At 28.4% G+C, this 14,109-nt stretch overlaps 1 protein-coding gene across 1 annotated transcript in view; it reads left to right on the top strand.

Moving 5' to 3' along the window:
* The window catches only part of LOC136972146 (tetraspanin-5-like), a 30,017-nt gene that overhangs the window by 12,485 nt on the left and 3,423 nt on the right, over positions 1 to 14,109 (top strand). The window contains 5 exon segments of the mRNA XM_067266699.1: positions 6,191 to 6,208; positions 6,210 to 6,266; positions 7,307 to 7,405; positions 7,477 to 7,605; positions 7,719 to 7,769. Coding sequence (XP_067122800.1) covers positions 6,191 to 6,208; positions 6,210 to 6,266; positions 7,307 to 7,405; positions 7,477 to 7,605; positions 7,719 to 7,769 — 354 coding nt within the window.

The raw sequence follows: 14,109 nt of genomic DNA, 5'->3' as shown, positions 1-14,109 counted from the left end.
GGCTTTTTAATTCGAGTGGTAGTTTTGTTGGTGGAAAAGTTTAGATAAAAATGGATATCATTTCTTCGATAAATGTTGTAAACAATACGAATCGACAAAATTATTTATTAATTAATTGCTTGGAGCAAAAATAACAAAATTAAATATTTTAAATTTGTTTTAAATGTTCCAATTCCGATATTCAAATGGGTGAAGACTTAAAACTACAATTAATTTAAATCGGATGCATTTATTTACAATTCGTAAGTATCGTGTCGGTTATAAAACGTTAATGCATTTTGGAGTCACAGTAGTTAATCACCTAGTCAGAACGTTCTATTAAACAAACGAGACAATTTCAATAATTACCGAAATCTTTTTTAGAAATAAAAAATGTAATAGTAATAATAAGATATTTAAAATTATTCATTTCGACATTTACGAAGGGAGACAGTAATACAATGTTGAAATAATTCCTTAAAAATCTATTTCCAAGACGAATTTCGAATTTGGTGTAAATTTTATAAATATGGATTTGTTTGTATTTTAAACCATATTGGCAATGAAATTAAATATCAAAATGGAAAACGATTGTCATTAATTGTTGAAAAACAGTTGTTGATGGTCTTAAGATTTTATTTCCAGAATATAGCTGACGTCACAAACGAATAACTCGATTGGCTGAACGACTCCTAAAACGGGAATAATTGTGAAGAAAGTAAGAGCCAACGTTTTGCCGAAGTTCGTTTAGAGGGCGTTCAGAAATAGACACTCGTCGTCTTTGCAATACATTTTAAACTGCTGTTCAGCCAGCCAACGTCTATAGGCCGTTCTGTTGTTAAACATCGTTTAACGTAAACTCTGTCTCTGCAATCGGCTGTTAGAGTTATGCAATATGCATCTGTAATAATGATTGCATCTTACTCCATAAACTTTCTCAGCAACACTTCTTTATGGTCCCAAAAGACTGTAGTCATAAGCTCCTTGTTTGACAATGTTGGTTTAAACTTCTTGTTTGTTAGGCAAGGTCATATGCATCCACCATTTTGATTGTTCCTTTGTCTGCACATTCTCAAAGTGAACTACATTATGTTGCCTGTTATGATATTATCCAGAAAAGCACCACCATCTGTGTTGTAGCATTGCAAAACCTGTAATGTTCCCATTTGCTTCATTATTTGAGGTGTTTGGGAATCTACCTGGAACAAAACTTGTGATAACTCTGAGTTGAAGTCACAATCTTGTAGGTTGTTGTTCACCCTATTGCAGGAAATTCACAAGACAGTTCTAATATTGTGAAGCAGCGATGCTCACAAATCACTTTGTCCACTTGTTTGACAACATCATTGTCACTACAGTCTTCCTTGTCCACCTTCATCATACACATCTGTTTGACCCGTTTAAAATTTCTGGCACCATTCCCTTACATAACCATCACTCATGAACTTCTGTACACAGCACTCATCCCATAATGGATTTCAGCCGCATTTCATCTTTCAGCTTGCAAAAAGCAAATTACAGCAAAAATCTCACATTTAGTGGAAACTTCAATTACATCAGCCATCATTCTTCACTTGCTATAGACCATGCACCAGACACAGTTACCAATTGCATGAGGTTACATAAGCCATCATGTGTGAGGTTACGTAAGCTTATTTCTGCGCATGTGCCACAGCACTATAGTCAACCTTGTGCCCATACCAGCAAATGGATGTTGATTTTCGAACAGCCTACATATATTAGTAATTTTCAAAAGACCTTTGTTTTTAAAAATATACATGATTAAATGTATTTTAGAAAATGATTGAGTATTAAGCATCTGAAAAAAGCAAATTGAATTAGATTTTGTTTGACAAACTTCCTTAATGAGTATATTATTAATGAATATTTTTTATTCACTGTATCAAAACATTAATACTGAAGATCCTGAAATAAAAAGTGGAACATTAAGTTGGTGCTTTGATATGACATCAAATGAATCATGTGATTGATTTCAATCGACAATCATCAGTTTTCTTGCTTTCTGACTTCATTGATGGCAGATGTTACAAGAAACCAATGAATATATTATGTATTCATATATTTGTTTACTAAATAATAATATCTGTAATGATAATGATAATGACAATGAACAGTTAATTATGGCTCTGAGTGTAATTTTGTTTGCTTTATTGACAGCAAAATTTATTATGAAGTTTTTTTGAATAGACTTGTCAAAAAATTAATCAAAATAAACTATAAATTTTTCGACAAAACAAAGAATTGATATATAGTTTGTGACTTGAAGATAATATCCAGGATTTGTGAAATGCTTTAGTCTGATTATAATGAAGTACAAAATGGATAATAAAAGGAGAGTCCAAACCTAAAAAATGCATGAAGAGCCTGTTAAGCATGAGTTGTGTATGAATTGTCTGAATCAGATGCAAGAAGTGAATCATGAATTTATTCCTGATGGTCAAATAGTATTTTGAAGATGTCCATATTCATGTACTTAAAAAATTAATTTAAAAAAATTTAGGATGGTTATACTTAAACTGAGAATATCCAAAGTGATGTAGAGAAGAATCTACTGGACAAATCATAATGAAAATTGGTGATTACCTGAATAAAAACATGGGAAATAGAATTTTCAAATAAAAAAAAAAAAATTTATTTTCATGCCTCTAGGAAGTGTTGGTTTACTAAAAAATGTTACAGCATTATAATTTCTGATACTAAAAATTCTATCAAGCACAATGGAATATTTTTTATGAGAAAGTAGAGATTGAAGAATTGGGAAACGCTTCAAGTCAAGCTTGATGTGGTGCTTTTTGGTAGCCCTTGACAAAGCCATTCTTACTTTATATTGCTCAAGTTGGACTTCATGGTCTTCAGGGTCTCAGTTGTTCTTATTCTTTTAGATCTAGAATTTACCTGACCAATTTTACTCTTATGTTTTCCCTTAGGCATTTTTTTTTCTAACAAAATGACAAATCTTTTTAATTCCATGTTAATAAAACAAAGATGAACTGCATGTATGTTAATTAGATGAATGATAACACTTTCTAAATAATGGGCTTGTTAGATTGTTATTTCCAATTTGATAATAGAATGTCACGTGGTCACTGACATACTGCAACATAAGTGTGATTATCAATTTGAAATCAATAAAACATTTATTCTATAGCTAATACTTCTGCAAAATAAGTAGTCTATACTTTCTTTCAGAACATAAAACAAATAGGTTAATGTTACCTATGGTTCCAAGATGGTGGCTCGTCTGATTCCATCAAGGAAACAGTGAGGACGCACATTCTAACCTAACCTAACCTAACCTATTCTAATAATTTTGTTGATAATAATTATGGTAATTTATTAGAATATAGGTTAGGTTAGAACGTGCATTCCCACTGTTTCCCTTCTATTTGCTGGAATCAGAGATGAGTCGCCATCTTGGAACCATAGGTAACATTAACCAACAAGTATATATAACCAAAATTTCATCTGTTATTCCAGCTTTGTAGGAAAGAAATAGCCTAGTCTGCATAACTTTCATTCATGATGGACACTACCTTATATTGCATGTACAGATATACAGCACTTCAATTATTGTGTACCATATTTGGTGAAGACCTTTTCTTGAACATTTTCTAATGCTTGACCACCATGCACTTTTAGCCTAAACCTGTGAAATTTTTTGCTATAAGGGTTATTTGAAAAGCCAAGTTTACAAAGGTAATGTTCAGTAACTTACTGTGTTATCTTTGCCTTCAGTTCAGAATGTTTTAGTCATTCTCCAAGTCATGCTTCAAATAACTATGGACAATGCCATATTATGTTTCCAGCCTATTTTGTATACTAATGGTGAGAATCTTGATTTATAAAATAAAGGTTGCTCATTCAACTTCATATCTCTTTATTTTAGTGCCCCAAGTACTGTCAGTTTAATTATAACCACTCTATATATGAAGTGTGCAATGCCATAACATTGTAAATTTCAAAAAACAAACTTTTCAGAAGAGATAAAAAGACTTTTTCTAGTGAACAAACGTTAATCAAATGCTAGAAAGATTATTTTAACAATTTACACTTAGGTATAAAACATTGTGTTTAATTTCAAACACCTAAGTATAATAGTAAGGAAACAAAAAGTTTAAAAACGGTTAGAGCCATAACATAAATGCCAAAATTGTGCAAGTGCATAAGGCTGTAAATGCCAAAAACAAATGCAGTCATAAAATGCATTCTACAGCTGAAAAACAGTTTTGAATACCAAAAACTTACAATTAAATTATTAAGCACAATTTACAAAACATTCAAACTCAATTTTAACAACTGACAATAATTTACTGGTGACTGCTTCATGGTTTCACCACTGTTGAGTCCAATCCACAGTTTTGGTGCTCAGAGTTGGACTTCAATCTTTATCATTTTTGTATCATCGGACATATCTTTTGTGGTTACTTCAGCTCTGTGGTGATGTAATTCCTGCTCTGTTTTCACTGACATATCACCAGCTTTTATTCGTACATCAAGGTGGTCACAAGTTGAGCAAGTTTCTGTGTGTGAGGTCTTTGAAAAGATAGATTGAACTTGGTCTGGAAAATTTCATTGTACCATTGTCAAATAACTGTGGCTTTGCTCCCAGAGTACTGCTGACAATATTTCTCAAGGAAGGCCCTGTACATTCTGCTAACATTGAGATCAGGTGATAAGTACATTTTATTTGTACTTTTGTCTCAATTATTTTTCTGTCCACAACTGCTTTTCGATACATTTGTGCTGGCCTCCTCTTTGATTGATAGTATCCATTTTTTCCTTCAAAAACCTTTTCTCCAATCAACTGAATCCTTCTTGCAGTAACCCCAAATGTATTACACAAAGTCTTAAGGCAAACTCTTACTTCACTTCCATCGGGAAGAAGCAAATGATAACTGAAAGCGTGTTGTCTTCTATTTTCAGAAGGATGGTTGTACTTCCCATATTGTCTCCTTTCTATCATCTATGGATGAACAAGTCTTTGAAGATAACTCTGCTGCTCATTGTAGTTAGCCAGATCATAAAATTGTTGGAACAGTTCCTAACAATAATCCAACCTTACATTTTTGCAAGTGAAGTCACACTTGCTCATCACTTTTAACATAAACAAAAAATTTACTTTTTTTAACAAACTTGTAAGAAACACCTCTACAAGTTGTACACCCACACATAGACACAATGACTTATCTATCCATATCTTGTAAATCTCAAGTCTAAACCTATATTTTTGAAGTATTAAGTCTTTTACTTACCTCTGTTGGTGGATTCTTTCTCAGGTTAACTTTCTGTGATATGAGGAAATGTATTCTAAGCCACTATTTTTTTTTTTTGTTTCTTTCAAATGTTCTTTTTCCACTTTTCTGCAAATTTACTTTTTCCTTTAAGTATTTCATACTTCAAGAAATTAATTTCAATTTTACAATAAAATGATAAAAAATAAACTCATTACACTACAAATTCTTTGGAATAACAAAATGATGTAAACATAAGAAGTGACATTTTTGTTCAATAAAGCAATTTTTTCAAGGAAAAAATTTCAGTTGTCATGCAATGAAAGGAAATTTTTTTAACTTCTGCATTTATTTAAATTTGTAATGTCTGAGATACTATTACAATACAGTCAAACCTGTTTTTATGCGCTCTTTTTATGTGCGATTTTTATTTGTGCGATTTTTTTAATGCGAATTTTTAATTTGTGCGGTATAGTTGGCGACTAGTCTCGTGCGATTCGTCATGTCTTACGTTGACTTATTATAGCTAAATAAACTTATTATAGCATAAATGCACTTATTATAGTAATATTATTGCATGAATATGCGAAAAATGAAATAATTTACTTTTTAAGTCAACAAAACACCACCTAGACAAAAATATGTAAAACAGACGATAGACCAGACGATGCAGTCAAGTGCTGACATCTGTTGTCAATAAATTCTATTTCGTACGGTTTTGAGTTATTTTCTATGTGAGACTTTTTTTATGCGGTCCCTGTTGACCACATAAAAAAATATTTTTTAATTGTGTCGAGAAAACTATTATTTACAGCCATTCGTGAAGTTTCGTGAGATTTTTTTTAATGCGTTTTTTTTAATGCGGTCCCTATCCCCCGCATAAAAACAGGTTTGACTGTATATATAAAAATGATTCATTTTAAAATAATTTATTAAATAAATCATTTTTTTTATTACAGTATGCAATATTTTTAGCGAATTTTACTGCTATTAGAAATGACTGCTGGAATTTTGGGTTTTATTTTTAAAGACTGGGTAAGTATAATTTTATAATAATTGAAAAGTTTTACTTCATTAAAATTAAAATCGTCATAATTATTTGCTGATATCAGTTATCATAATTTATTTATTGCAGATTCGAAAATTCAATTTTTGTAATTGAAATAGGTTTTTTTATTTATTAATGTTGTGGAAAATTTTATTTAAAATTAATATCATTTATTGAGTTATATAAAATATGAATAAAAGATTATTAATTAGACCAAAAAAATTAATTTACGTTTCATGTTTAACTGACGATTATTTAGATTGTTGTATTATTTGAATGAATGTCAACTTTTTATCTAAATGTTATTTTGCAATTGCAAGCAATATATTTTATAATAATGAATTATTTAAACAAAAAATCATTGTGTATGTTTCTACTTTCTTTGATGTATTAAGGCAAGTTGGCAGCATTATAGCATCACGTTGCCTTATTCTCATTGTTTTCATGAATTACATTCATTGCTTATTCTCAAGAATTCAATTCTTGGAAACTCATTTAATTCTTGAAAATTGTCGATTCTTAAGAGTACTTGACTTCGACAAAGATTAATATTAACCCAGAATTTATATCTGCATACTCCCTTGTCATATGATCTTCATTCCTCTGACAAGATTCAAAATTATTCTTAGAATACAATTTGTTGTGCTCTGCTATGATTTACAAATGGAATCTTAATTTTATATTGTTGCCAGGTTAAGTTACTGCTGTTGTACCCAAAATCCTCTTCTGTTTCTGCTTTGGACAGATTTCCGTCTTACAAAGAAATTTAACACAGAAAATTGCTCTGTTCAAAAGAATTTTTTCCATTTAAGCAGGTTTTTGTTTTATTTAGATTTCATTTTAGACAGATTTTACTGTATTGTTAATAATTTCACTTATTTCTAAAAGTTATATTATCTTAAAGTACATTTTTTGATATATTGGAACATTATCTTAAGTTTATTGAAATAATTATATTATTTAAAAATTTGAATTTAAAATAAATTTTATTCTGTAAAATATAATAAACATTTTTCTCTAATTCTAGATAAAATCTCAAGCAACTGGGGGATTTCAAGCATTTATTATCCATTACCGGGAAGATCCTGATCAACAAAATTTAATTGACTGGATACAAGAACAATGGGTAAGATTAAATATAAGGAAAAAGTAATAATAATAGAACTATTACTCATAATTTGTAAAATACATTCTTAGTTGGAATGCTGTGGAATAGAAGGACCTAAAGATTGGGACATGAATATTTATTTCAATTGTTCTAGTGTTGAAGTTGGAAGTCGAGAAGCTTGTGGTGTGCCATTTTCTTGTTGCAAACCGCAACCCAATGTAAATCAAGTTTTTAATTTTAAATTTAAAACATTTTCAAACCATAAAGATGTATAAATTTTTTATTTAATTAAATGAATCATATAAATTTATGTGCCTTTTTTAATGTCTAGGAAATTATAAAAAACAAACAGTGTGGATACGATGTAAGAAAATCAGAATATGTAAGTATTTCCATAGTATCATTTGAACTTTTATAGCAATTTTTAAAATGAACAATTTTATAATTGTTCTGTAATTTTCAATTATTTTGTTATAACTTATTCTTTCATTTGTGAAAGTATTATGTATATACATCAGATTTTTGATGAACAATAAATTTAAAAATATTTTTACTATGAATGTGTCATCAGATAATTAGAAAGTGGATTAATTTTTTTATGAAACTATATGAAATAATATTTATTATACATTCTAGTTCATTAGTTTATTTTTCAACGCTAAATAATTTAATTTAAATGTTATAGAAAGTCAATGAATGTATATTAAATATTTTATAGCAAGATGGTCACGTATAGTCAAAATAATTGTTCTAGCAGACATTAAAAACAAAATGTTTCATTCTATTTTTTGTTATCTAATCTAGAGAATGATGTAAATGCATAAAATATGTGTTATATAGCATATTTTGAATTACAATATATTTTTGAAATAATGAGACATAGATAAGTGGAATATGGAAAATAAAACAAATGTAAAAAGAATTTAATTTTTATATATAGTATATATAACAGAGGTGGGCAAGCAAGAGTTCAGTGGGAGCCAAAATGTAGGTTTTGCAAAATGCATGGGAGCCGCAGTTCCGTACTGTCGTGGCGGATGGTATGGTAAGGCTGGGAAGGATAGCACTTTCAGCAAGAGCCACATGTAACTCAAAAAGAGTCGCATTTGCACATGCCTGATATATAAGATGCTATGAAAGTTTAAATTAAGAAAATGAAACAAAAGAATTTATTATCTTTTTTTTTAGAATAATAAAAAAAACTTTTGATTCAGTATTATGATTTTTATATTTTATGGAGTTAATAAATGCTTAGGTTAGGACAATGTCTTCCAAACTTTTTTACAAGACAACTCTTTTCATCTGAAAAAATTCTGCACCTTCCTACAATTTTTGTAAAAGAATATTAAGTTACATTTCTTAAGATGTATTTTATTCTGATAAAACTAAGATTTTCTTCTACAATTTTTTGATACTGTACAATTATTTTATGAACAAAACAAAATCAAAATGGCACACAGAGATGATAAGGATTTTTAAATGAAATTAAATTAAGATATTTCATTAACATAATTATATTGTAAATGAATACAGAAGTTGCAAATGTTTCTAATGCTATATTACAAGAAAAATGTTGGATAAAATAAATCCACTATTTTTCTTGCAAATACTTGCAGAAGTTGTATACTCAAAAATAAACAATAGTAATAATTTCTTTGCATCCCCTAGATCAGTGTTTTTCAACCTTTTTTATCTCATGGCACACTTGAACCTATAATTAAATTTCTGCAGAAAAAATAACATGATTTAAAGTTGTGTTTGTAAACATTCTATCGCCATATTACTTGCCACTTAACCTAATTCTTTTTGTCTATATTTTTTGTAAATTAAATAAAACAGTATTGTTGTTTCTTAAAATAGCAGCAGGTTACAACAATAATTATTTAAATTAATAATTTTCATTTACATAAGAAAAGCAATTAATATTGAGTCTTGATTTACATTTAAAAGTGGCACGATAATTGCCTTTAGAAACCTACCTAATGTTCTGCTATTTCTAAGTTAAAATAATTTGAACTAAATGTGGATAATTATAGATACATTTTTGATTTCAAGATAATTTTATTTTAAATGAAATAAGCCAGTGTTATGCATATATATTTTTGCTTATTATTGTATACATATAATAAATAAACATATTTATTATATTAATTTACAATAACAATGAAAAACATGTATAATCAATTTAAATAGGTTTTAATTTTGACATGTACACTTATTATTCTTTGGGCATCTTTTGAAAATAATTTATTTAATAACTGTCAAAATTTTTTGTGGCACACTAATGTGCCACAGCACATTGGTTGAAAATCACTGCCGTAGATGGGTCTTATGCCCCCACTAGAGAGGCATGCTCTTGTAATTTGAGAACTGCTAGGTTAAAAAGCAAAAAACAAATATACACTTCCTAGTTTTCATGTTTTATCAGTTATTTTTATTATTGGCTCTACTTTTTTTTATTCTTTATTAATAATGATCAAAGATCAAAGTTTTTATCTGTCATAAGTGACATACTGTGATACAAATAATTCAGTATATTTTTAAAACTGATTATTTAATGGATTGTAGTTTGCTAATTTTATTATCTGGATATTTCTTTTGTATTATAAAATTATGGTAGTAGTAAGATATTAAATAATGTATAAATAATGTACAGATATCTCCTATATAACAATATCCACCATATACAGTAGTTAGGTTCCTAAAAAGTGCTGTGTTATGCGAATCCGTGATATACAAAACAAAGGACAAGTACAAAACATAGGGCTAGGTTCCAAAATTTAGCAAAAGTATACTATTTTGTTTTTTGTAATTAAGAGAAATATATCTATTAAAGCAATCAACAGTTAACTAATATGCAATACTTTTGATTTTGATTATAATCTAAAGTATTGAATGTTAATATTAATTTTTTCTTCACTGCTAAACACTGTTAAACTGAGATTTTCTTTTTGGCAAAATATTATCATCATCTGAGCTTTCCTGTTAACCTTAATCTGAAATCTCAACATCTTGTTTTTTCTGTACTTTTTTCATAAAATCTGATATTTTCATTTGCTTGCATTTGCCTGTGAGATCTTTAATCTTTTCATGTAGTAACTTTTAATATAATCTATGAAAACAAAACATAGTGACAGTCTTTTGGGTTCATTTAGAGCACTGTTTCCCGAAGTGGTTCCAACGGGACCCCTGGGGGTTCTTGGAACGGCTGATGGCAAATTGAAATTAATTTGAGGGTACATGGACAATGTGAAGGGTCTGTGAAAGGTGTAATAAAAAGTAAAATGATTGTGACCCATTTTCATTATTATAGAAGTTAAAAATAAATAGTAATAAATAAATTGGTAGTCATTTTAACGTCTTGAAATAAATGTTTGTTCTGTGATAAAATCAAAAAAACACAACATTTGTATTTTTCCAGCAATAACTTTTATTGCTGGAAAAGTACAAGTGTTGCGTTTTTTGATTTTATCGTCAAATATCAGGTTATTTATCCAAAAAACTGTTAATTAAAAATTTTCATATTATCAAAAATGATATTAAAAATAGAAAAAGATCTATTAATATTATTTTACTTAAAATTTACACATCAATTAAGTACTTAATAGTTATTTTCATGTAATAAATGTAATTTTTAATTTTAACTATATTAAATTTTAATATAGAACAAAGTACTTTTTAATTAAAATACTGTGTATAGTTTATTTTATACAATTTTATTATTCATTTTATTTTATAATCATGTACAGTTTTTAATATATGAATCATTTTATAATTCTAAACTATTAGAACTATTTAATGACTAAAAATATACTATATAAATAATTCATTTATTTTTATCAAAAATATGTTTTCCTATGAAAATTAAATAGATAAGAATAAAAAACTTATTAATTTTATATTTTTGTAATGTAATTTATTACCCAACTGGAAATAAATTATACATTTTTTTGTTTTCACTGTATTATATCTGTTTTTCAAAAATGGGCAAGCTTTAGCTAGTAATTTCAATAAATATTACTTTAAATATCAAAATTTTTTATTTATATTTCATTTTTATGTCAAGACATCGAAGTTAAATTTGTAATTTTGCTATTATGTAGTTGTGTAGTCATTTCACTTGGGGGTTCATGGTCAGGTTTTTGCTATGAGAAGGGGTCTGTGGGCATAATAAGTTTGGAAACCATTGATTTAGAGCATTATCACCATGAAAACAACACCTGGTTTATAGGGAAGCTAGGATAGGGAAGATAAAAAATTGCACAATCAGTTCTCATTAAAGAAAACCGAACAAAAGGCACAAAATAATATTGAAAATTTCAATGTTCTAAAATCCATGAGACAACATGCATGCTTACTTGAATAAAAATAAATATTGAATGATGGTGTTTGCACTTAAAAATTGTGATGTTTTGTATGGGTACTTTCCTAATTCTTGAACCATGTTAGAGTGAAACCATGTAGGAATGCTGTGTTGTATGAGGGATATCTGGATAAGAACTTTTAAAATAAAACTCATTCATGTAAAAATGTAGAACTTACTTCTGGTTCAGTCAATATTTTTTGCAAATATCAGGATCATTTATGACAAATCTAATGGTTAATAATAATTAATAATGACCAATAGAGTATAAAAAATTGTGTTTAATGTAAAAAATGGAAATGTCAAAAAACATATCTTTTAAAAAATACATGTTTAACATATAGTCAACAGCAACAATCTTTCACCCTCTAGCAAACAATGTATGAAATCAAACTTTATTTATTTGCATCTAACCAGGAAGAGTTAAGATAGTGGGAGAAATAAAGTCTTAGACCTAAGCCAAAGTTTAGACATGCTGCTATCCTAGTTTAAGCAATGGTTTTTGACAAGAACAACAATGGATAATTACCTGCCCAAAAGCAAGGAGGCCTAGAGGTGGTAAGTTTGACTTAAACTAGACCAGGGATGGACAATGTTTTTAAGTGTGTGTGCCAAAATCATAAAATCTATGATGCAAATTTTCTCAGTGCCAACCAAAATTTATGGAAGTTATTATTTAGTATCTTTTAAGTATAAAGAGAAATTTTTCAAATAATTGATCATCTACATGTACACACTTTGGAACCTGATAAATTATTTACAAAATACAAAAAAAATATATAAAAAAGATGTTGGATATATATATATATATATATATATATATATATATATATATATATATATTATATTTTTAGTTTTATGCCAGTGGATATTAAATAGTAGAATTTTAAGGTTTCTGGAAATTTCACTTTTTTCTAGTTCCAGATTAACAAAACTTTGCTTCCTTACTATGCAATTCCCTGTTTATCTAACACTATTTTTCATTCCACAATCCAATCTTATTTTTATTTTATATTTCACTGATTTTAGTTACTGATGTCATTACCATTAATTTTATTAATTATTCTTGCATCTTTACTTTATTTACACCAATGCTTTTCTCACTGTCATGAATATCTTTATCTGTTCAAAAAAATCTGCATATATGTAAGCATTAGGTTATTTTTATGCATTTTTCACTACTTGAACTGAGGTAATGTTGAAGTAAAAGTTGGTTAGATGGCATTCAAAAGCAGATTTTAAAAAAATCCAGTTTCGAAACTTTACTTTACTACTAACTATAGAATATTGTGTTTACCTAAAAATGTATTTCATTCCCCAAACAAACTGTATTTTTTTATTAAGGTTGTGATTAATCATCTTTCTTTTGTTTATTCACTTTCAAAACGTTAGGAATTAATAGATATACTTAAGGATTTAAAATAAACTATGTAGATATGGTCAAGGTGGACTGAGAAATGTTGAGATGATATTGATGCAAGTAAATTGGATTCTGTCACTCCCATCTGGCCAAGAGAGACACCAGAGCAAATGGAAAGGACAGAATTTGCAAGCAGATGATACAGTTAACCATTTGTTTTACCTATATAATTACTCCTCTTGTATAGGCATCATTGTGGCACAGTTGCTGTAGGAATTCTTGAACAGTTAAAATGGGCAAAATCCAGAACAGCCATCCCAGACTGTCCAGTCTAATTCTGGACAGACAGCATGCCTACACATATAATTTAGTACCAAATTTACATTGTTAACTCAGTAAAACAAAAGTAAAGTCTAATTAATAGTATTAAATATTTTAAAGCTCTTACAATATATAGAGATTTAATGTAACAAATTTTTCTTGTCTTATGTATTCTTATGCAAAAACACTAAGGATTTAAATTTTGTAGTATTTTTAAATAAAAGTCATCTCAGAATCATTTTCATCATAGAAATAAAAATCATTTTAGAATGCTGCTTCTTATTTAATTAACATATTAATTTTTTTTAAATATTTAGTATCGAATTATATTTATCCTTATTACACAATGAAGCATATTCAATAGACATCAGGCTTTACTTTACATTCATCTTTATTCTGCCTGTTTAGGTGGCTCACAAAGGTGTAACAAGAACCGAGGATGTAGTCTCACTTCAAGACTAAGAATTGCAAGGAAATCACTTGCAGATATCTGTGTACGTAATGTGACTTAAAGACTTTAGAATGTAAAGTATATATCAATGTTAACTCTATTTTATAGTTGTTCTAAACACTTTTAAAGAGGTGAGAGTGCCATGTGTTTATATGTTTTATACACCGTATTAAATATCGAATAACAAAGAGCCATCAGAAGAGGGGCGAGCACCTGAAATGCATATC

Source organism: Centruroides vittatus, unplaced genomic scaffold (genome assembly GCF_030686945.1).
Source record: "Centruroides vittatus isolate TY-2023 unplaced genomic scaffold, ASM3068694v2 contig_2818, whole genome shotgun sequence".
Lineage (NCBI taxonomy): Eukaryota > Metazoa > Arthropoda > Arachnida > Scorpiones > Buthidae > Centruroides > Centruroides vittatus.
The sequence above is the reverse complement of the archived record's forward strand: the minus strand, read 5'-3'. Positions and strand labels throughout refer to the sequence as shown.